General features: G+C 40.7%; 1 protein-coding gene across 1 annotated transcript in view; it reads right to left on the bottom strand.

Annotated features, from left to right (window-relative positions):
- Positions 1-243: 243 nt before the first annotated feature.
- The window catches only part of LOC147679890 (uncharacterized), a 36827-nt gene continuing 13599 nt past the window's right edge, over positions 244-23471 (bottom strand). The window contains exons 2-4 of the mRNA XM_086943453.1: positions 12058-13379; positions 4250-4330; positions 244-620 (exon numbers count right to left, since the gene is read on the bottom strand). Coding sequence (XP_086799579.1) covers positions 615-620; positions 4250-4330; positions 12058-13379 — 1409 coding nt within the window. The 3' untranslated portion in view covers positions 244-614. The remainder of the gene's footprint in view (positions 621-4249; positions 4331-12057; positions 13380-23471) is intronic.

Genomic DNA, 23471 nt, shown 5'->3' with positions numbered 1-23471 from the left:
TGGAATTTTAGTGCAGAATGGTTTCGCTACCTGCCACCACCCTCCTCAAAGCCCCATGTAAAGTCACAGACTAAGTGCTCTTTAGACAGGCAGAAACGCAACCTAAGGAAATTTCCTCCGCGAAAGGTCATTTATTAAACCTATATTGACAACATGTTTCTAACAAATGAGCTACAAAATTCCCATAAATGTAGGTTTCAGGCAACATTCTGTTCCAATAAATCACACAAGCATATGCTTTGATCAGAAACACACAATTTAGAGCCAGTGGAAAAACAGCCCATTATGTTACCAAGAAACAAGTCCGGCCCCTGTACAAGTGCCACCACAGCAACCCCGCAATAATCTTTATAGAAAATAAATGCAGTGTCTAAAATGCCCAAAAAAGTAAGAGAGTTTGCAAACAAAACGAAAAAAAAAAAAAAATCTGAAAAATGTTCTTAGATATTTGTGCTACGAAACCCCTAGTGCAAAATCGAAACAATCAACCTCAGCCTCATTTGCTGATACATGTATTTATTTATCTGTTCAGTGTTCCACCATTGCAAAATCTAGATCTTCAGCCTGCCACCAACTATCGATACTTCATCTTCCACCACAGTTAGAGGAATCCATTAGACCTAATATTGAGAGGAAAAAAATAATTAGAAAACACAGGATGTATTCCTGAACATAGTCATAAGTGAATAGCATAATGTCAATACCCTGTACACTGATAAAGGCCCCACAGCAGCTTGGGGGATCGTCTCAGTAGTACAAGTGACTATCGTGACGAATGATGTATAGACACTTTTTTAGATCATTTGAAAAAAATTAATTAACAAGAAGAACAAAATTCAGGAATGTGGCCTCAGTTTGAATCGAAGTAGGTAAATATGCCTGATATACTGATTGACCTCAAAAGTTGCTGAACTAACTGTCCAACATGCCTACGAGGGCCTCAGACACGACAGATATTCATGGTAACTACTGACAATGCAAAAGCATTCTATCAAATTTACAAGTGTATACATTTAGCTCATGTGTCTATTCTGAAAACTCTTTAGATCTGGCATGGCTCCAACTCTCATGGATCAACGTTGGCTACCAATGTACTAAACAATCAAACGAAAATATCTGGCAAACAAAACAACAACTGTGCAACGCAGGTATGGTTAATGGCCAATATATAAATGAAGTTAGTATCACAACAATACATGTCATACCTACTACCTCACCAAGGGGATGCTGGACATATCATCTGAATTACTGCTCTCATCACTTTTAAAGACTGTATATTCAGGAGGTTTACAGTGGACTCGAGATAGGGCACAGATGGGCATGGTTTAAAAACTCAGGTCTATTAAGAAGCCCTCAATACCGTAAACATGCTTTTGCTGGGAACATAACAGCAAGTCAAACCAATAGAGAAAGTAATTAAGAGTACAAGATTACAAGATGGAGCATTTATGGTGAAAGGGAGCCACTAAAACCAGACGGAATGACTTAAAAAAAGAGATGCTTAGGAGTTCTGTCAGGAAATATTGGTCATAATAGAGTAGTGAATAAAGAGAACTTCATCCACCAGAACTGGTGGGGACAACTAAAAACAAACTAATAAAAGTCTGGGACAGAGTAAGGGGAACAATACTACTGACAGGACAAGTGTAAAGCAGGCAGGACATGTATGTTAAGAGAATGAAGATTAATGGGCAACTAATGTGCCATATAGTCCAAGTCGAGTAGCCAGATCTACGTTTCTGTGACAAGTGTTAGAAGTTGCTCCTTGGCCAGAGATAAGCTGGGGTGGTTTTGGTAATAAAACACAAAACAATATTTGTATTTTATTTACATCACACCTAAGTGGGTGCAGGGATGATGAAATGACGATTCTCATTCAAATGCAACATAATAGAATCATTCAAATGCATTGTACAAATATTGCAGCTTTATGCACTACAAAATATACTGCATTCTGATGAACAAGCAAAGGGTGCACTAACTAATTCAGTGCCATTTGATGCTCCTGACACTTAACTAGTGCACCTGTGAAATCGACTACCAATCAACAGTCAACACGTTTTGGTCTATACCTTTGACAGAGGACAACCAACAATAGCTATCGCTTTTTAGGTCTCGTCCTATTAATCGCGCAAGCGATAATAGGACGAGAGTATAGAGGCTCAACCAAGCTCTGAAACCATCGCGGATTTAGTCGAGTGCATGTGGTCGTGCACGCGCTTGCCCGAGCCTCCTGCCTCCGGGAGCTTAGCTTCACTTCAAAGAGATCCGCTCCCCGCCCCCTGCTTCACACTTTTCACGGCCGCGTCTCGCATTTCTCCTCCCTCCCTCCCCACAGCAATGCCAAGAGCTTGTTTTCTTTAATTTCCTTCAATGTTTATTTGTATGCTTGGTAATTGCGTATTTATCTCTTGCCTTGTGTGCTATTACATACAATATGAATAAAACTATAGATATTATGTAATTTAGAGTGTATTATGATTGTATGTATCGTTACAGTGCATGCGTTTGTCTCCGCTAAGTTTATTCACACTCTACATTCACTGCAGTGAAAGCACCTTCCTTTTAAGACGCTCTAAGCACCACCTTTATTTACTTTTTAACCTCTAATCGCAGGTCGAGCTATCAGCGTTTCTGCCGATGCAAGCAGGCTTTCTTCACCCTGGTAAGCACAGCACTGTTTTGCTGCTTTAATGAATGTTTTAAGCGTTCGAGCCTCGCCTCCTTACCGCTGGCTGTTGCATGTTTTACACCTTTGAAGTCACGATTGTTAGTCGCAGTGTGCACGTAATTTGTTACGCCTCTAAAAGCGTTAGGAACTTGCTAATTTCAGCGAATTTTAATATAGACACTGTTTTTTGCACATGAGTATTATCCTGGGCACTTATCTTCACGTAGAGCATTTGCTGTTCCCTGATGCATGGTCCCCATGATTTGGCACTACTGCAGTCATTTAACATGAGCACTGTCGTTTTCTCTGTTTTCCATCATGTTTTTATCACGGTTTTGAGCAGCATGTGGTTTTCATTATTGCTGCATGGGCAAAGCATGTCATCTTCGTGCAACAACATGCTGTCTTATAGCCTTGCTATTAAAGGCGGCACTACCACAACACCACCACAGCACCACCACAGCGCAACCAAAGCACCACCTCAGCGCAACCACAGCACCACTCAGCGCAACCACAGCACCACTCAGCGCAACCACAGCACCACTCAGCGCAACCACAGCACCACTCAGCGCAACCACAGCACCACTCAGCGCAACCACAGCACCACTCAGCGCAACCACAGCACCACTCAGCGCAACCACAGCACCACTCAGCGCAACCACAGCACCACTCAGCGCAACCACAGCACCACTCAGCGCAACCACAGCATCACTCAGCGCAACCACAGCATCACTCAGCGCAAACACAGCATCACTCAGCGCAACCACAGCATCACTCAGCGCAACCACAGCATCACTCAGCGCAACCACAGCATCACTCAGCGCAACCACAGCATCACTCAGCGTAACCACAGCATCACTGGTTCAAATATGTTCTCTCAATGTTTCAAGCTTTATTACAAATGTCACAAAAAGATGTTAATATTTCACTTCTGTTCTTGGATTTTCGTCACAATAAAATACACTGAACATAATCTTCACAAAAGTTATTTACAAAAGTTTAAGCTATTGCCATTATAAATTACAATCACTTTTATTTAAGTATTAATTATTTTAAAAAATGAAAAGCCATGGTTATTTGTAATATCAATACATCTAAGTCACGTAAATACAAAACATGTTGCATTACAAATGCTATAGGTGTCACATTTGCGAAAATTATAACTATTGGCATTGTAATTGACAAAGCTATTAATTTAGCTACTTTCAAAAACAACACATGAATAAAAAAAGTGTCATTTACAAGACCAATAGCTCAAACTTTCGTAATACGAGACCTATTGCATTGCAAATGCTTGTTTAAATAACAGATCGGTTATCCTTACTTTGCCTCAATGTCTTAGCTTTTTCTCCAATTTATAGAACTGGGACTGGATTTGCAGCAGAAGGTTTGGAAAAAAAGTTTCAATAGCTTGGACACTAAGGTTGGAGTTCTGAAAATCTTTCCCTGGACGTTTGAAGAAACTAGGGCTTCCACATCAAAAGTAACATCTGAGGAATGCAAACCTTTCAGGAATCCTGCAGCACTTTCCATGGAATACTTACAGAGAAGAGGCCTCCAATAAGGGTAGAATTTTACCTTGTTATCGAGGGACTGGTAATTTGTATCGCTGGCACGCCAACCACCTTTAGATCTTTTCTCCATGACGTAAGCAATGATCTTTGAGAAAAGAAAAAAAAAGAGAAAAAAATGTAAGCTTTGCTGCCTTGAAGGGTCTTTGTCAAATACTACTAATATTCTTCTAATCCAAGTCTACTAACAGGTAGGATAGCTAGGTCTCTGCAGTGGGATGCACAAACCAACATGGTATTAGGTTATTGGGGTACCATCAGCAGCAAATCATCAAGAACACACAGTCACTCAAAGAACTCCTAGAGGTGACGAGTCTTCCATATTGTAGCCAATCAACAGGAGTCGCATTTTAAACTGATACTTCAGTCTCACTTTGTACATCTCCACCAACCTTTGGCTGACCTATTGTTTCCCACCTACTGTAGACACTAATCATGGTAAGTCTGCCTTTAAAGCTGCAACTTGAAGTTTCTGCCTTCAATCTCCTGGAGAAGTTTCTCTGTTTTCTGCTATTCTCATATAACATACACCTTTTCCCATGCTTTACCGCACACAACCAGCATTACAAATGGTACAACGGCAACATGTCTTCATCATTATCTGCACACAACAAGAGTTTAGCTAGCCCAAAGTAGATCTCCTACCTACACGCACTCCTAAGCATGTGCTTCTGGAACAGTGCGAGACTGTCACTAGTGGGGAGTGTGAAAAAATGGCACTGGCAGGCAGTGTGAGCAGCTTGTGCTGCTGTGGAAAAACTCAGGCTCTAATGCTCTCAATTTAGCAGCTTTTGCCAGCACCAAATTCAGACCATATTACACCAAATTGTCTTAAACAAACATTTAGAGGAGGACAAGAACAGAGAATTTTGCCAAAGGATGATAAATTATGAATCCGTGCCACGCAATTTAAGGGTGCAGCCCATCAGAAATGACGCCCATGGAATATAATCAGCTAGAATATGGTGGCAGTAAGCCACGCCATCCAGTTGCTGAGCCAAAACCATACAAATCATAAAAAAACAAGGCATACCTTGGTAAAGGAGTAAGTTGCCTCTAACATGCACCAGAACGTTTGAGACAAAATGTTTCCCCCTGGACTTTGTTGCCGAGCCAATTTGTGCTTTTAAGTATATGTTTGTTATTTTAATTTGCCTTTGCTTTGTGGCAAATAAAAAGCACTAACACCATAACCTCTTTGCTCATTGTGCACAAACAGACCAGTTTTTAAGTGTAGGAAGTTTTGGCACAGTAAAGGGGAGACCTTGTCGGAGGCGAGCCAAGAGTGATAGTTCCTGAACACTTCACTGCTCCTGAATTTTATGTTCATCTCAATGTGGCGGGAGAAAACTAAGTCTCTGGATAGCTGATGGCTGACTGTCATCTTTTCAGACTCTACAGAAGTGTGTGTGTGAAGGTCCTATGTACTCTTGTTTCACCATGTTCGTATTCTTTGTGGGCCCAAAATCACCCTATGCTCCTCATTGACAGACGTTGGTATTTTTAACTATGTGATAACTTCTGCATTCCCTGTTAAGGTTTTGATCCAGTCTGATCTAAGGTATCAAACAAACGTAGGAGGTGGCTACTCTGCTTCCTCTGTGTGGCCCGACAGCCTGAGATCAGCCACAATTTCTGATCCACAGCTTTATAAACTGCATACCATTGCTGGTTTAAATACTGCTAGGCACATCGTTTTGGGGCAGGACTGCCCTCTGCCTTCTATTACATGAACCGAAAGGTACTAGGATTCCTTGTTCAACATTTCAGACATCAATATTGCCCTTTAATAGGACCACCGCAGTTGCTCAGGGCTCCTACCTTCCCCCTGTGGAATAACGATTGAGTAGCAAAGCCATGCAGTGTTGGGGAACCAAATAAAGTTAAAGAATTAAATTGAAGGGCGTTTAAGAACCTGATTGTTCCTCTGCACTGTAAACGGAGACAGTCTATCAGAAAAGGGCGACCAAAATTAATGGTCAGCAATGGCCCATCATGAAGAGGGGCCAGATCTCCCGATTAGGACTATCAGAAACGTCTCTGATAGACATCATGTCACCAGCACCTATAATTGTTCAGTCCTACTAGAAACTCAAAAGGGGAACTTTTGTGGTGGTGTGCCATAAAAAATGCAAGGCAACCTGCAATCTCGCCAAATTTCTTTGAAAAAATACTTCATTTTTGAGGTAACTGCCTGCAAGCTTGTCCTTGCCCCGGATAAATCTTGGGACTGTCACCTGCATGCATTGTTCTCTCTGGGGTTTTGCTAACTTAAAGGATGTCGTTAGTGATTTCATCAACTCCGTCATAGGCTATTATCATCTAATTTTGATCATGAGATATTTGGGTTGATCAGCATAACATGGCAGCAGTGTCTTGCTTTGGGAAGGTAGTGGTACTAACCCTGGACTGGGTTTTGATCCCTTAAAATCTAGTTGCACAATACATTAGAACTCATGTCCTTATCTCTTGTGCATTTTATCCTTCCAGAAACAAAAGGTCTTATTGGCAAGCTTTACTATCTGGGGCCACAACCTCCTGCTCAGCCACATCCAGTAGGTGCTGGTGTACCCCTTCTGAGCAGAGGTTAAGATAATTTCTGTCTGGCACAGTCTGGTTTCCAATAACGATGTACTAGCTCATTTTGACAGATGGGAGCCATTCCATGTCTCCCTAAATCGTCCCTGCTTATCAACCTGAATGTAAAAAATGTTAATAACTTGAGGATCAGGGTAGTATTTCACATCTATGCACATAACAGAATGCATTTCCATTCAGTGGGGATTTCCCCGACAATTCCTTAGCTCTAACAACTGGTGGAGGAGATCCAGATCTGCAACCGGGCTAGTTGGATCATCTTTCATGAAGAGTAGATCGAACTAACATTAGCTGGGTTTCCTTGCTTTGGTTGCCTAACGTCATGTTTTTCACAATCAATTAAAGGAACCTAGGTGGGTCCACTATTAAACTTTCTCCTAAGGTTAAAACCCTCTGTGTGGTATTTGATGACACTATGAGGATATAGGGACAGGCCCAACCGGTTTAATAAATGGAGCTGTCCCTATAGCGACCTGCTTCACGTCTCCAGTCATGGCTACCGGAATGGAGTGGAGATTCTCTTACCCAGGCAATTCCAGGTTCTGGACAGAACTACAGTCCTGCCTTCTTTGTAACCATCCCACATAAAAGTCTGGTAGTAGTGCTTAGCCCGTTTTGAGCAAGTTACTCCTACTCTCGGGGTACTTCATTGGCTCCCTGTAGCTAAAAAGGAACCAATTTTGAGTGTTGCCTCTAATTTACAAGTCCACGTAGGCGTTAGGTCAGTCCACTAGAGAAGAAGGCTTCTCTATAGAAACCGAACAGCTCAAGAAGGGAGGTTGGAAGCACCCAAGATGAAATGTGGGCTCCTGTGGAACAGACTAGCGCAAGTAGCAAGAAATAAGGATGGGAAGGATCCGTCTCTCGGCCTCAGTTTAAAAGTAGATCAGAAAACTTCCTTTTCTGATTTTGGTCACAATCATTTCAGTTCCCTTGTTGCACATACCACCTGAATACCCTTGGCTCTGGGAAATTTGCAAAGGTTGGTTTTAACTAGGGCGAGAAGATAGGTGGGAAATGACAGTGAATCTTGTGATACATTCCACTAAGGAGGTAGAAATTCTATTATCCAACACTAATCATGTCAGAATCCAACTATTACCGCTCTACTGCCCACTACCGTTCCCACAAGAGGCCACAAAAGAAAGGCACTTTGAGAAACCACTGTTGCTATAGGAGCCTACTAAAAATGCAGCATATTTTCGACCACCGGTGCCTTAGAGGTCCTCAATCTGCCACACAGAAATTTTGAAACTTCAGCAAAACTCTAAATCAGGCCTTTAGTTTGCAGAGCAAGCTATACGAATACTATTCAGTTGTTCACTCTACTGTAGGGTCAATGCACCATTAGCCACAACCTTTGATACAGACCACAAAGTCTGGGCCGAATAACCAGGCTTCTGGGGCAGTTTTCAAAATGTGAAATGCGAGTGGTTGCTGTCGGTAGGACAGCTCATTAGGCAGACCAAAACTTTGCAGAGACAAGTGCATAACCTACAAACTACAAGTACGAAAGAAGACAGGGAAGTCTCAGACTTTTGTCAATTAGAGTCAATCAGATGAGTGCTTTCAAGACGGGATAACTGGAACACACAATATCTTTGCGACAGCCTACGGTGTCCACTATAGCCGGTCAGCATTTATGATGAGAAAGGTATGGATGAGTAATCCAACAGGGAAAGGTATTATTTTTAGATTAGTTATTGCACATAAAGTAATGAAATCACAAGCAACACGGAAGAGAGGAGGGAGCATGGGTAAGTGGACAGAAGAAGAAGATCAGGTAATTGTTAACCTAGCGCCTAGAGCACAGAATGTGCTAACAGCAGGCTCTAGGCCAGGCCACTGTGAGTGGATAGCGAAGGCGCAGCTTGAAATGTCATCTGCTTCCAAACGATAATTAAATGTTTGGAATGCGACCGTTTCAGTTGTGCAACTTCTGCAAAACATCATCTTGTGTCACTCAGGAAAGGTCTAACAGATCAGAGAATGATTAAGCTTTAATATTCAAGATGTTATGTTAACACCGTTTGTATGGTGCTGTTTGTATGCAAACTCTGTTGTCTCGTAGATCTTAGAGGGTCAGGATTTTTTTAATGGACTGGAGTCATTGTGGTCTAGTACTTTTGTGCTGGGTCTGTTGATAGTATTAACTAGTGTTGGTTCGCATTTATGAGTGGGAGAAATAGGACAGGTCTGCTGGGAACCTATATACTGTACTTTGTGTACAGTGTGTGTGAAAAAGTACCCTCATTTATTTTGCTCCACATGGATGAACATTTGTCCTCTGACAGCCTGAAGAGTCTGCGGATTTAATTATTTGCCTATTACATAGCTTTGATGCATTTTTGGCTGAATGCAAGTGTTGGCTCTGTGAGGTATGGTTGTGTGAATAGTGGTGTGCTGCTGGCCAGCAATACTGATCAAGTTATATGCGTGCGGCGCATGTGGTGTGGGGAGTTCCAACTAATATGTTCTCTTGGATCTGCAAGGGACAGTCGTCTGAGAACTGTAATTTGCTGTAGAGGCATCAATGAGCTGGTCTCTGGGTTTGGCACCATGAGGGTGCAAGGAGGACTGCATGTTGTTCTAAGGTTTTAGCTTTCCTCCCACTAGTAGTTTGGACTATGCTTATTACAGGGTCCTCTAGAGACACTAATGGACATTTTCAAGAGATCTTAAGGGCTTTTGAGGACTGTGTTGTCTGCGCCTACAAGTGTCACACTTAAGGATTGCATTTACATTAAAGAGGGTGCTTGGTCACAAAACCAGCCTGGAGAAACATTTGCAGCGCGGATATCTTTTTTTTCCCTAAAGGTATGAAGAGTGTAGATGGAAATGTAAACTGTAAAAGCCTTATTTATGTTGCGGAATAGCCTCAGAACCCTGTACTAGAACATTGAACACTGCATATTTGTTTACGTTCCATGGCTAAACTGAATTTGGACTATGCCATGCATTGCATATAAACTTCTGCTTAGATGATAGCTAGACCACTTGAACTGTGGCGTACTATCACAAAAAGATATACAGACATGCAGCCATAAAATAGATTTTGCAATATTAGTGCTCCTCTCTTTGAAGTCTGTTACAATAACAAATCATGTCAATATTCTTCAAATTTGTTAAGGCTCTTTATGTTATGAAAAGAAACGTATTTTCGTGCCAAGAATTTTCTTTTGAAGTATAAAGGGCAGGGGATAGGGGTAAACTGTGACTGAATTTCAGCAGGGAATGCAACACTATTTCAAGGGCGACATACCCTCCCCCAAACCGCAACTATATTATCCTGATGGAGCCATTTTGTTAGATTGATTTGTTATCTGGTATACATTTAACAGGGCTACTTGTATTTAGGACATATTGCCAGAACGTCAATCAACCTACGAGATGGCAGATGCTTATGCTTAATTTTGGCCTGCAGAAATCATTCTTAAAATGTCCTTATCAACACAAAAGCAAATCTGCAGATGCCCATGCCTATTAAAGCACAATATTGTTCAGTATTCTGGAAGATGTACTCCCACTGGCAGACGTTTTTAAATTAAAAATGCAGAAATTGTAGCAGGATTGTATATTTAAATAACAGAGTTATATTGACTTCTTTGATAAGCTTCTGTTGCATAATGATCATAGGGTTAATTTTTTTAATTAAATATTGGGTTAATAAATTAAATCTTGTTTAACTGGCCACCTGTATACTTTAGATCCGAGTAGTAAATTCTGAGTTGTCACTTACGTCAGGGTGCTACCTACAGACAACCTTACTTTGCAATATAGCTAATGACATTACAAAGTCACATTCATATAGGTGATATATCTATACATTCTCACTTTGCTATCTTCATATATGGTCACTTTCATCTAGGTATTACATGTAGACCGTCTTATTTAGTGTTAACTGAATCTAGATGGTACATGTACAAATTCCTATTTGTATTCTTACTTCGCATACAAGGGTTATATAACGTTACTTGTGTTTGGATGCTACCCGACTTCAGCATTGCTCTGCTTCTGAGCTGTCATTGTCTCCAAGTCAACTTTCACCATGAAATAGCCAACCATCCTTATTTCTGAACGGTATTATGGTGCAAGTGTGTTAGAACGTACATCTAAGCTATGCATCTTGCTTGTAGTACCATGAATGGAGGCCATCTCTGGCACTTCAGCACATATACTTGATCCTTGCATGCTTACATCTTCTCACAAGAATGCCCGTGCTCTATCTAGCAGCCTTTGTCCTAAACGTCTGGCTCAAGTGCTCTTCACAATACTTCTCAAAATTCTTTGTGTGTTATGTAGAGACAAGGACACTGGGAAAAGAATGGAGCCCTTCTCAGGTCCTCATCACCAAACTGTTGATATAATTCCCCACAACCAACATCCCTCCTATCCACGCATATACGACCCTGCTCTCTTTTAGAAGGCAAGGTAAGAAAACTTCATGCAACACAAGCGGTTGTAGTACAATGAAGGACCCTGCGATTTTCCAACTAAGGCAGAGGTACTAAAACCTGCAAATCCGTCTGTCAATCTCTGTATCACTTAGTGCTTTTCCTAGACTAGGCTCCACTATGGCCATCACAGGCATCACAACTGTTAAGCAACATAACCAGCAGCTGTTAAGCATGTAAATGAGACATTCCATTTAAGTGTAGAATGGTGGCCACAGAGAACAATCTATCAAAAGGTTCCATACCATATCTACCTCCTTTGGATTTCAATTGAGTTGTACAAGGAGAGTAGACCTCTAGAGAAACAGGCTGTTGTACATTGTAACGAGGTGATGAAGGAAACCATGAGGTGTATGTATTATGGAATCCAGACAACTCTTGCCCTCTCCCACCCCTCTACAACTACCACGCCTAAAGAGGTGTGGCTTCATTCAACTCTCAAAAGGAGGAAAAAGCCACAGCTATGAATTAAATTGAGGCCAAATTACAGTGTTTCAAAGAACCATAGCCTCACACACTAGCTGTATGGGACCCAGGCTGGGCCCTTTCCTTCAAAACCCAGCAAAATGGAAGTGGCCTCACCTTGCTAGATTAAAGGCATTAGGATAGTAAATTGGCATCTTGTGTCATCACCTGTGCATAAGAAGCTTTAGTGTTCCTCGGCTCATTATGGACATAATGACGAGCACAAACATAAGAAAAACAACAGATTTAACATGACAGGAGAAGAATGAAAGCACAAATGTGTACAGATAAACCATACCTTTCCATTATAGTGGTAAACGGCATAAAAAAGAATTATGAGTATCGCAGTGGCCACCAGGTAGGCAAAGAAATGCCTGCTTAAAAACTCTTTTGGGCTGTTCCGATTCTTCTGGTCTGAAAAATCATATCCAGTCTTGATACCATTGTTGTTGTCCGGATACAAAATTTCATCAAAACCCACCGATGACTTTGGCGCTGCATCATCATTGTCATCTTCTTCCAGGTTGACTAGAACGCCATCTATGTCAGCGTCATCTTGCCTTTGTGAAATTAAAACAGTGCTGTTCCCCATAATGCTTTCATTGGAGTCACCCTCATCATCAATGGCTAACCAAGTCATTTCGCCATGTTCTACCCAGGATTCAGAAGTTGCATCTTCTGCATCCTCATCCTCCTCGAAGATCAGCCAGGTGTTAGCATTGTCATATTCCTCCTGGGATTGGGACTTTGCATCTTCATCATCATCCTCTTCAAAGACAAACATTGCATAGCTGTCATCCTGTAATTTTTCATTGTCTCCCATGTGTGGGACTGAAGCTATCTCCATGTCATCCTCGTTCATTGGACCATTAGTCACATTTTGTTGATCAACCTCTGGTTCCACTGCAAAGTTTGAGGCATTGGCTTCCACATTGACATCTTCCCACAATGCTTCGAACAGGGCCTTTGCCGCTTCATCATCCTGAGACCAGGGGTAATTCACACCCTCCCCATCTTTCATCAGAGATTCCTCCTCATCCAATGGCACCTCCTCTGAATCCTCGCTGAGAGACGACTCATTGTCTGACTTACTCACTTTCTCCTCATCCAATGTTGGCTGTTCAACCTCCTCCCAATTCTGAATTGATGGATCTATAACCCACGCCTCTTTGGTTAGGAATTTCACTCTGGTTTTCTCTTCATTTACTTGATTTGGCAGTTCCACCTCCTCATCTTGGCTTGAAGAGCTTACCTCATTCTTACTTTCATAAGTCATAGGTTTCACTGTTTCAACTTTGGTCAGTGGTAGTTGGTTCTCCTCAACCTTTTCTCCATTCTGTGTTATTAAATACTTTCTGTTCTCTTTTAGGGCTTTCTCCTTCTCCACTGTACTCAGAGGCACCTTCAATTCCGCATCTGGTTGGTTGGGTGCTGCAGTGTCTTCTTCATACTGTGTCCTAGAATCTTTTATTGAGGTGCCAGAAAAGTTCTTCCCGCTGGTCAAAGAGACATTAACAAACCTTCCTTTTTCAGCAACAAGCGTGTTCTTCTCTTCAGAATCATCCTTTACCACACCCTGAACAGCTGATGGTTCAGTCACAAGACTTTCGTCAACAGGACCTAAAAAACAGAATAACTTTTAAGTTAGATAACTGTATTTACAACTGCCCCGTAATCATTCATCTCATATTATGCTCCAGTCTGTAAAAGCAATTGAGTGCTCAAAATTGCACCTTAAACTCTAAAGTACTGTACCAAAAGGTAGGTCACCAAGAAAACTGTACAAATGAAGAAGCAGTCAGGCTTTTTCAGTTATTGTGGTCAATGTCAGTGGTCAGGTATGGAGAGAAAGTGTATTGAGGCGCAGATGTAGTGAGATGGTGATGGGTGAGACAGCATGTGTCCAAGTTAAAGTGACTCTCTGGAGAAGTCAAAGTCACTTGGGGTCTTGCTGGACCTTATACTGCCCAACTGTGTGGATGCCCTTCTACCCTGTTTCTGCATTTCCCTTTCTGGCTTCCCAAAAGTACCAGCTTCTGGTCCCTTTGCCTCCATCACTGTGTTTTCAACCTATTTTAGGAGGCTCCTTGCTCGCATTATAGGCTCACCATTCTGTTTGTGGTGTGAAAATGCTAAGAGAAGTTTTTTCTGAAAATACACACAAAGGGAGTGTACAAAATGAGCACCTTCATCTATATGTCTCAGGAAATTCACAACTGTTGAAGTAATTAAAGAGAATCCTAAAGTAGGTCTCTGTTAAAGAATCTGGGAAGCTTTAAAAATGGCAGAAAGAATAAAAGAATATTTTCTCAAGTCATGCCTAAATGAGGGTTTACTCTAGAATATGTGTAAAAGTATGTAAAGCACATTGTGGGGTGAAGGGTTAGGGTTGCCTGGATCAAGAGGATCAAAAGGGTCAGGTCTCTAAATAAGTTAACTTATGAATGAATAGAAAACGTATACCACAGTGCAGGAATTAAAAAAAAAGTCTCCCAGTGCATAGGATGGAAAGTAATAACAAACATAACAAACAAGCATAGAGAAAAAAAAGCATACTTGGATTCAGCAGTAAACCGCCAAGGTAATTGGCTGTAATGGGGGGTGCAGTAGGCACTGTAGTGCATTCCACGAATCTAAAATTAGGAATTGAGAAATGCAAATGATCTGGAACTCAATGTTATGGTTTAGTTAATAAAAACCATAACAAAATGTTTTTAGGTATATCCTTCTGGGTACAGCTGCCATCGAAGTCCAACTTTCCAAAAGAATGCATTTCTCAATATCAGTAAAATATTCAAAAAAACTGAAAGTGCATACAAGTCACCCAAAGATGAAATTGAATATAGGAAAAACATTTAAAATTCAGAAAGCTAAAAGAGACAACGGTAAACCCCAAGGCATGGTAGTGAAAGTGTGGTAGTGCAGGATACCAGTCTGAGGCATAAGTAATAGTTAGTCAGAGCAGCATAAGACAGGTGGGCTGCTGGGCCTGCCATGCGGCTGGGTATTTCAGGGCCTTATTGCAATTGTCAGTCATACGTTTTTGAAGTTGACGGACACCCAAGGAATGAGTGTGATTATAGAGAGATAGTTTAAGATACTGTAAGCGAACACAGACAAAGATAACATCCAAGGTAGTAAAAGTGCACTAGTGCAGGATAACAGTCTAAAGTACAAGTAATAGTTTGACAGAGGCAGCATAAGACAGACGGGAAATTAGCCGTGACATACAGGGGTAGGTGTTTCCAGGTTTCTTAGTGCAAAGATCTACAACTCATTCATATACTGTAAAGGAAGGAATGGACAATCAGGGAAGAATGGAATGAAGGTCTTGCATGGTAGATAGATGCCATGCAAAGCCATGATACAAAAAAAAAAAAAAAAAACAAGTTGATGTGCCTAGGCATTTAAAGACTATGCTTTTGTGCCTGAGCAAATACTAAAGATTGACAATGTGCCCAAAATGTGGTCCTTTCATTTGAAGCACAGAATCATCCAAGCTGACATGTTCTGAATAACCCGAATGAGATCAGTGGCATTTGCAGAGAATCTGGTGTTCAATCCTCAACACTTTTCTATTTAGTGTACATGCTTGTGTGCCACCCACAAAAACACATCTAGCTTCTTTGCTTCATTCCCTAAATGGTGAAAAATTACATTCTGTGGAGGTTCTTCTTAAGTTTGATTTAGAAGTTTTCCAACAAACTTTTATCATCCATTTGTTGCTTTCTTTGGGATATAAAAATTAACTCACTACAAAATCTGTTAAGTAATTTCTGAAAAAGTTGTTAAAGTGCCTAATCTGGAATATTTTTACCAATGGAGCAACTGAATTTTCAACTGCCACACTTCGTTTCCTCCGATTTGTCTCTTGGCTCAGATGCATGCAGCCACCGTACGTCGAAATATTTAGTGACATGACACATTTGATCTGTTATTCATCTTACGTAGAAACAATGGATACACTGACCTTTCCCAAACTTTGGGCCTCTGAGGTCCTGTTAAAAACATTTTTGGGCAACGCACGCATTTGGATACAAGTAAAGATAAGCTTCTCAGTTTGTTCCCTTCACAATCAAATGACCAAAGGAATGCAGTTTTCAAAAGAAGAATACCATAGGACCCTTTTAAATTACAATCAGCGTGGTTATCTTTTCTTTTGTTATTAAGGTTGGACAGCATAGGTTTAAAAGTGATGTGGAATTATCTGCAACCTAACCTTGAATTAGAACCCTGATTAATATTAGGGAGAGGTCACATCCTAACGCGCACCAGAGTGATGATGAGCAGTGCGAGAAGAGGTATTGTGAGCATGTATACGATTTCATAAACCTGTTATCTTCTAAAGTTTACCCATTCATAATTCCTTAAGAGTTAATGTAAAATAAGTTAAATAGGAACACATAGGCACTACCCACTAGGCAAAGGGAGGGGACAGAAGATAAGGAAACTATGATTGCCAACTTCAGATGTTCAATGTCAACAAATTCCCAAGGCAAAAGTAATTTCATTCCCAGGGTCATCACTTCACTGAACAAAGAATATGGATGGAGTTCGGAGGGGGACCCTAAGGTAGGAAGGTAACAGAAAAAAAAAATAGGTATCACTTGACTAAATGGCCTAAGACAGAGTCCACACATCTGGGTTTGCAGTTTATTGGTTCATCTGACTTACATAAGTAGTGGTTCAGGAGGAGTTAAATTTTGAAAGGAAAAATACCGGCAGGATCTCAGGGCCAATGTTTTAATCCCCAATTGTAACTCCTCCCAAACAGGTGTTTATTTGATGGTTTACTTATACCACAGTACAACACAACCATTTGTTGCAAAGAAGTTATCACTTCAGCGAGTTATATAATTGCAAATGAGTGCAGGGGCTGAGCAAATCACTGGTGCATATTAGTGCCAGCAATAATAGCTAATATACCAGTGCGCTTGCCTTACCCTATCTCACCAACAGACACTTTGTAGGACCAACCAGTCGGAGTGCAGTAACTTCAAACATTCAACATTCGGATTACAACAATTGAGAAAATTAATTCCCTGCACCACAATAGTTGGAATAAGGGGCATTTGTTTAAGGGTTGATCTGTGAAACCAAAGACTAACGCCCTGCAGGATGAAAGGCAAGAAGGCAGGACAAAAGGCTAAAACACCACTAACACCGTTTCTTATTCGACACTACTGAGTGGAATATGATGACCCAGAAAAACGCAAACAATAAGCTCCCAAATGAGCTTGCACAAAAGAATAAAATAGCTTTGATGAGAAACACCTCGGGGGGGGGGGGGCGCAGTGTGATAGTTTTGAATAGCATAGCATTGTTGGAACACTTGCATATGCAGAATGCACTTATCATTTGTTCAATTCCTGCACACATTTATTTCAACTATACAACTGCTTGCTGAAGTGAGGCTTCATTTGAACATGATGGCATGCCATATATGCAGATGATCTGAAGGCATCATAAAACAGTCAAATGGACACATGTAAGAGCAGATGCGGAAGCTCAAGATGTAAGAGACAGGTCGCAAACACATGAGTCAGTTGTTTTTCGATATATGTAGATGCAAGTGGGCATGTTATTGTTCGGTATGAACCGTAATGCATCCTACTATGTGTCGATCACCTTGTCCAAGGGGTCCTAAGTAGTAAGTGGTCCGTTTCAAATTGTGCATACCGGGAAGATGTGGAACATGGTGATACTCGAATTGCGTGAGTGACACCCATAAACAGCCAATAAAAGAAAATAGTGAAGTAAGCCCTGTTTTGATTCAGTCCAGTCATGGATCATATTATTGACTAGCTTACACAAGAATGACTATAGAGCATCCACAAAACAATCAAGAGGATAAACTGGATAGTGAAGAAAAAGTGTATAACTGCAAAATAAAGTCTCTACGCAAGGGGAAACAAGCTGCCCAAGGTGAACGAGGTTGCATATAGTATCTACAACCTCGATGAAATTACAGAAATAAAGCCAAATAGAAAGAATCATTTTCAGAAATCAACAAAACCGCTATGCACTTAAATTAATGCACTTTGACGTTTGCGACTGAATGCTTGTAAAACTTCTTATCTAAACAATCCAGACCACATAAAGTTATCAAAAGACTGAAAACCCAATCAAGACAGCAGAACAGGAACCTCCAAGTTTTAGTGCAATGCATGGGCCAATAAAGAAGGACCCCAAACATATGTGAGAAGACATACATTAATGAATTTGTATTAAGTTATATTGCACTGTCGGCATCAATAAATCACAACATTTGCATGTTTTCTTGGCTGCCTTAACGGAACGTTGGTAATGATGTTCTGTTTTGTGACTTAGGTGTTTGAAGAGGATATTTTGCTGATGACCTAGTGGACGGGTTTGGTCATGTGGATAGAACAATTATTGGTGTTTTTGGCTCAGTCGTGTATAGCTTGGGGATCCTTTTAAACGTAGAAGCTTCCAGTCTCTTGGCTGCAGTGGTTCTGTGGGCAATATTACTATCTGATATGATGCTTGTATAGGGAAAGTGGTAGAGGTCTGGCTTATGGAGGCTGAGCAACACAAATACTTGAAAGGATGGAAAGAGGGGTTAACTCTTGGTTTGGAGAACACAGTTGTCTATCTCTTGTTTGAGGAAATCAAAGAAAGAAATGAGTGTAGATTCCACACTATTAGATTGCCTTAAACCTACCTGTGATCGGCCTAGCTAGTTTTTCATGTTAATGAGAAACTGTTCTTCAAGGGATCTAGGAGTCTTACTGAAAACACATCAGGGATTGGCCAACAATTTGCTGAATTGTTTTCTTTCTTCTCAAAATAGTTTTCATGTATGAATGCGAAGAGGTTTAGGACTGTTTTGGATACAGCAATTTCAAGAGGTATGGAAAGGGTGGTAGGTGTTTGAAGGGTTAGCAGTTTTTTCATTAAATGAAGCGTGAAAGGAGGGCAAGAATGATTTTTGGGGGGTGATGTGCTAGCTGTTGGGATTAAACCATGCTGATGGGCATAATTAGTCCAGTGAGATGTGCTGGTGAAGTATCTGCAGGCGGATTGTAGTGTTTAATTTTCAATATCTGTCACCTTTGTGGTGCTTGGTTATTAGCTGTGAAGAAAGCTGCAAGTGTTTTTGTATTGGGCCTGGGAAGATTGTGTGTGCTTGGTAAAGTCTGTTAGGGAACTTTCCATGGTTAAATTTGTTTGATACTGCCACTGCACCCCCGCATCCCCCTGACATCAGTACAATCTGTACTGATCACATCCCTGAACAAGCATTTGCAATGCAAAAGGTCTCGCATTAGGAAAGTTTGAGCTATTGGTAGTGTAAATGACACATTTTTTATTTATGTGTTGGTTTGGAAAATAGTGAAATTAATAGCTTTGTCATTTACAATGGCAATAGTTTTAACTTTCGCAAATGTGACACCCATAGCATTTGTAATGCAATATGTGTTGTATTTACATGACTTAGATGTATTGATATTACAAATACAAATGTTTTTTTTTTAATACTTAAATAAAAGTTATTGTAATTTATAATGGCAATAGCTTTTGTAAATAACTTTTGTGAAGATTATGTTCATTGTATTTTGTGACGAAAACCCAAGAACAGAAGTGAACTATTAACATATTTTTGTGACATTTGTAATAAAGCTTGAAACATTGAGAGAACATATTTGAACTAGTTGTTGTTGAATGGTTGCACAGATTGATGCTGTGGTGGCTCTGAGTGATGTTATGGTGGCGATGAGTGATGCTGTGGAGTTCAGTGATGCTGTGGTATTGCATAGTGATGTTGTGGTGCCCCTGAGTGATGCTGTAGTGGTGCTCAGTGATGCTGTGGTGGTGCGAAAGATAGAGTGAGTGTGATAGATAGAGTGAGGGCGATCGATAGATTGAGGGTGATAGATAGACAGATAGATAAAGTGTATTTATGTTGCATTGAGTAGAGTAAATATGAGGTGTATAATTATATGGCACTGAGTGGTATTATGTGGAGTGTATTTATGTTGCATTGAGAAGAGTGCAATTATGAGGCTTGTAATTATGTGGCACTGAGTGGTAATATGGAAAGTGTATGTTGTATTCAGTAGAGTGTAATTTTGTGGCGTGTAATTATGTGGCACTGAGTGGTATTTGGAGTGTATGTTGCATTGAGTGCAGTGTAATTATGTAGCATATAATTATGTGGCACTGAGTGGTATTGTTTGGAGTGTATGTTGCATTGAGTGCAGTGTAATTATGTAGCATATAATTATGTGGCACTGAGTGGTATTGTGTAGAGTGTGTGTTGCATTCAGCAGAGTGTAATTATGTGGTGTGTAATTATCTTGCACTGAGTAGTATTTGGAGTGTCTGTTGAGTGCAGTGTAATTATGTTGCATATAATTATGTGGCACTGAGTGGCATTATGGGGAGGTTATGTTGTATTCAGTAGAGTGTTATTGTATGGCATGTAATTATGTGGCACTGAGTGGTATTGTTTGGAGTGTATGTTGCATTCAGTGCAGTGAAATTATGTAGCATATAATTATGTGGCACTGAGTGTTATTGTGTGGAGTGTGTGTTGCATTCAGTAGAGTGTAATTATGTGGTGTTTAATTATGTGGCACTGAGTGGTATTTGGAGTGTATGTTGCATTGAGTGCAGTGTAATTATGTTGTATATAACTATGTGGCACTGAGTGATATTTGGAGTGTATGTTGCATTGAGTGCAGTGTAATTATGTGGCGTGTAACTATGTGGCACTGAGTGGTATTTGGAGTGTATGTTGCATTGAGTGCAGTGTAATTATGTGGTGTGTAATTATGTGGCACTGAGTGGTATTTGGAGTGTATGTTGCATTGAGTGCAGTGTAATTATGTGGCGAGTAATTATGTGGCACTGAGTGGTATTTGGAGTGATTGTTGCATTGAGTGCAGTGATGTGGTGTGTAATTATGTGGCATGGAGTGGTATTTGGAGTGTATGTGGCATTGAGTGCAGTGTAATTATGTGGTGTGTAATTATGTGGCACTGAGTGGTATATGGAGTGTATGTTGCATTGAGTGCTGTGAAATTATGTAGCATATAATTATGTGGCACTGAGTGTTATTGTGTGGAGTGTGTGTTGTATTCAGTAGAGTGTAATTATGTGGTGTTTAATTATGTGGCACTGAGTGGTATTTGGAGTGTATGTTGCATTGAGTGCAGTGTAATTATGTTGTATATAACTATGTGGCACTGAGTGATATTTGGAATGTATGTTGCATTCAGTGCTGTGTAAATATGTGGCGTGCAATTATGTGGAACTAAGTGGGATTTGGAGTGTATGTTGCACTGAGTACAGTGTAATTATGTGGAGTGTAATTATGTGGCACTGAGTGATATTTGGAGTGTATGTTGCATTGAGTGTATTGTAATTATGTGGCGTGTAATTATGTGGCACGGAGTGGTATTTGGAATGTATGTTGCATTGATTGCAGTGTGTGTAATTATGTGGAGTGTAATTATGTGGCACGGAGTGGTATTTGGAATGTATGTTGCATTGAGTGCAGTGTAATTATGTAGCGTGTAATTATGTGGCACTGAGTGGGATTTGGAATGTATGTTGCATTGATTGCAGTGTGTGTACTTATGTGGCGTGTAATTATGTGGCACTGAGTGGGATTTGGAGTGTATGTTGCATTGCGTGCAGTGTAATTATGTGGTGTGTAATTATGTGGCACTGAGTGGTATTTGGAGTGTATGTTGCATTGAGTGCAGTGTAATTATGTGACGTGTAATTGTGGCACTGAGTGGTATTTGGAGTGTATGTTGCGTTGAGCGCAGTGTAATTATGTAGCATATGATTATGTGGTATTGTGTGGAGTGTGTTGCATTCAGTAGAGTGTAATTATGTGGTGTGTAATTATGTGGTACTGAGTTATTTGGCGTGTATGTTGCATTGTGTGCAGTGTAATTATGTTGCATATAACTATGTGCAGTGATGTGGTGTGTAATTATGTGGCATTGAGTGGTATTTGTAGTGTATGTGACATTGAGTGCAGTGTAATTATGTGGTGTGTAATTATGTGGCACTGAGTGGTATATGGAGTGTATGTTGCATTGAGTGCTGTGTAATTATGTGGCACTGAGTGGGATTTGGAGTGTATGTTGCATTGAGTGCAGTGTAATTATGTGGCGTGTAATTATGTGGCACTGAGTGGGATTTGGAGTGTAGTAATTATGTGACACTGAGTGGTATTTGGAGTGTATGGTGCATTGAGTGCAGTGTAATTATGTGGAGTGTAATTATGTGGCACTAAGTGGTATTTGGAGTTTATGTTGCATTGAGTGCAGTGTAATTATGTGGCACTGAGTGGTATTTGGAGTGTATGTTGCATTGAGTGCAGTGTAATTATGTGGTGTGTAATTATGTGGCACTGAGTGGTATTTGGAGTGTATGTTGCGTTGAGCGCAGTGTAAATATGTAGCATATACTTATGTGGCACTGAGTGGTATTGTGTGGAGTGTGTGTTGCACTGAGTAGAGTGTAATTATGTGGCACTGAGTGGTATTTGGAGTGTATGTTGCATTGAGTGCAGTGTAATTATGTTGCATATAACTTATGTGGCACTGAGTGGTATTTGGAGTGTATGTTGCGTTGAGCGCAGTGTAAATATGTAGCATATACTTATGTGGCACTGAGTGGTATTGTGTGGAGTGTGTGTTGCACTGAGTAGAGTGTAATTATGTGGCACTGAGTGGTATTTGGAGTGTATGTTGCATTGAGTGCAGTGTAATTATGTTGCATATAACTTATGTGGCACTGAGTGGTATTTGGAGTGTATGTTGCATTAGAGTGCTGTGTAATTATGTGGGCGTGCACATCTAAAACAACCATGTCTTTAGCAGTCTCTCGAAGCTGGTTAGCTCACCGCAGGCCCTAATGTTCTGTACAATTAGTTTGGAAAAGTGGCAACAGCGTTGCCATATACGAGGCATGAGAACCAGAAAAGAACAGAGATTGGCACATGTCACAGGGGTTTCACTCCCATATAAGCCTGCCGAAATCATGCACACACACACCAGATATAGGAGTCAAAGTGGGTGGTGACCTTCTGGCCTAATGTCAAGAAGGATGGTGGTGGGGTCAAGCCGGCGAGGAGAGATATATATTATATATATGAGAGAGAAAGAGAGAGAGAATTGTCAAGCAGCTTACAAGACATTTTACCAGCAGACAGGTAAAGAAAACGACAAAACAAACTGGGAACTCAAGTAAACTTAGGTCGGGGGCTGGAAAGAATATGGCACAAATTACCGAGATATGCAGAAAAGAAACATCCGATTGGGATGCAGCACTATCTAAAAGGCTAATTACTGTACAGTACAGCCTTTTCGGTCCCATTACAGGAGAACAGTCCGAGGACTCAAACAGGATACAACCAATAAGATAACAATGCAGCCACTAACGTCGATTGCTCCTAAAAGGTGGACAGCATCTCCAAGCCATGAGCAGGTGTTCCGTCGGCAGAGTAACTATTCCCGACTCGATATTCAAAGGCATGGCGGTAGGAGGAAGACGACGAAACAACTGCCTAACAATGCAAGTATTATAAAGTAACGGTAGAAACAGACACGGTATTCGACACCATTAATGAAGAATAGAGGTTACAAAACTCTAACAATAATGTTCACGCAATAAAAAGTTTCATTTTTCCGGTATCTCCTGGTATAATGTAAGGGGCGAGAGTCACTT

The sequence above is a fragment of the Lissotriton vulgaris genome, chromosome 11 (assembly GCF_964263255.1).
Source record: "Lissotriton vulgaris chromosome 11, aLisVul1.2, whole genome shotgun sequence".
Lineage (NCBI taxonomy): Eukaryota > Metazoa > Chordata > Amphibia > Caudata > Salamandridae > Lissotriton > Lissotriton vulgaris.
Note: the sequence above shows the minus strand (reverse complement) of the source record. Positions and strands in the feature narration are given on the sequence as shown.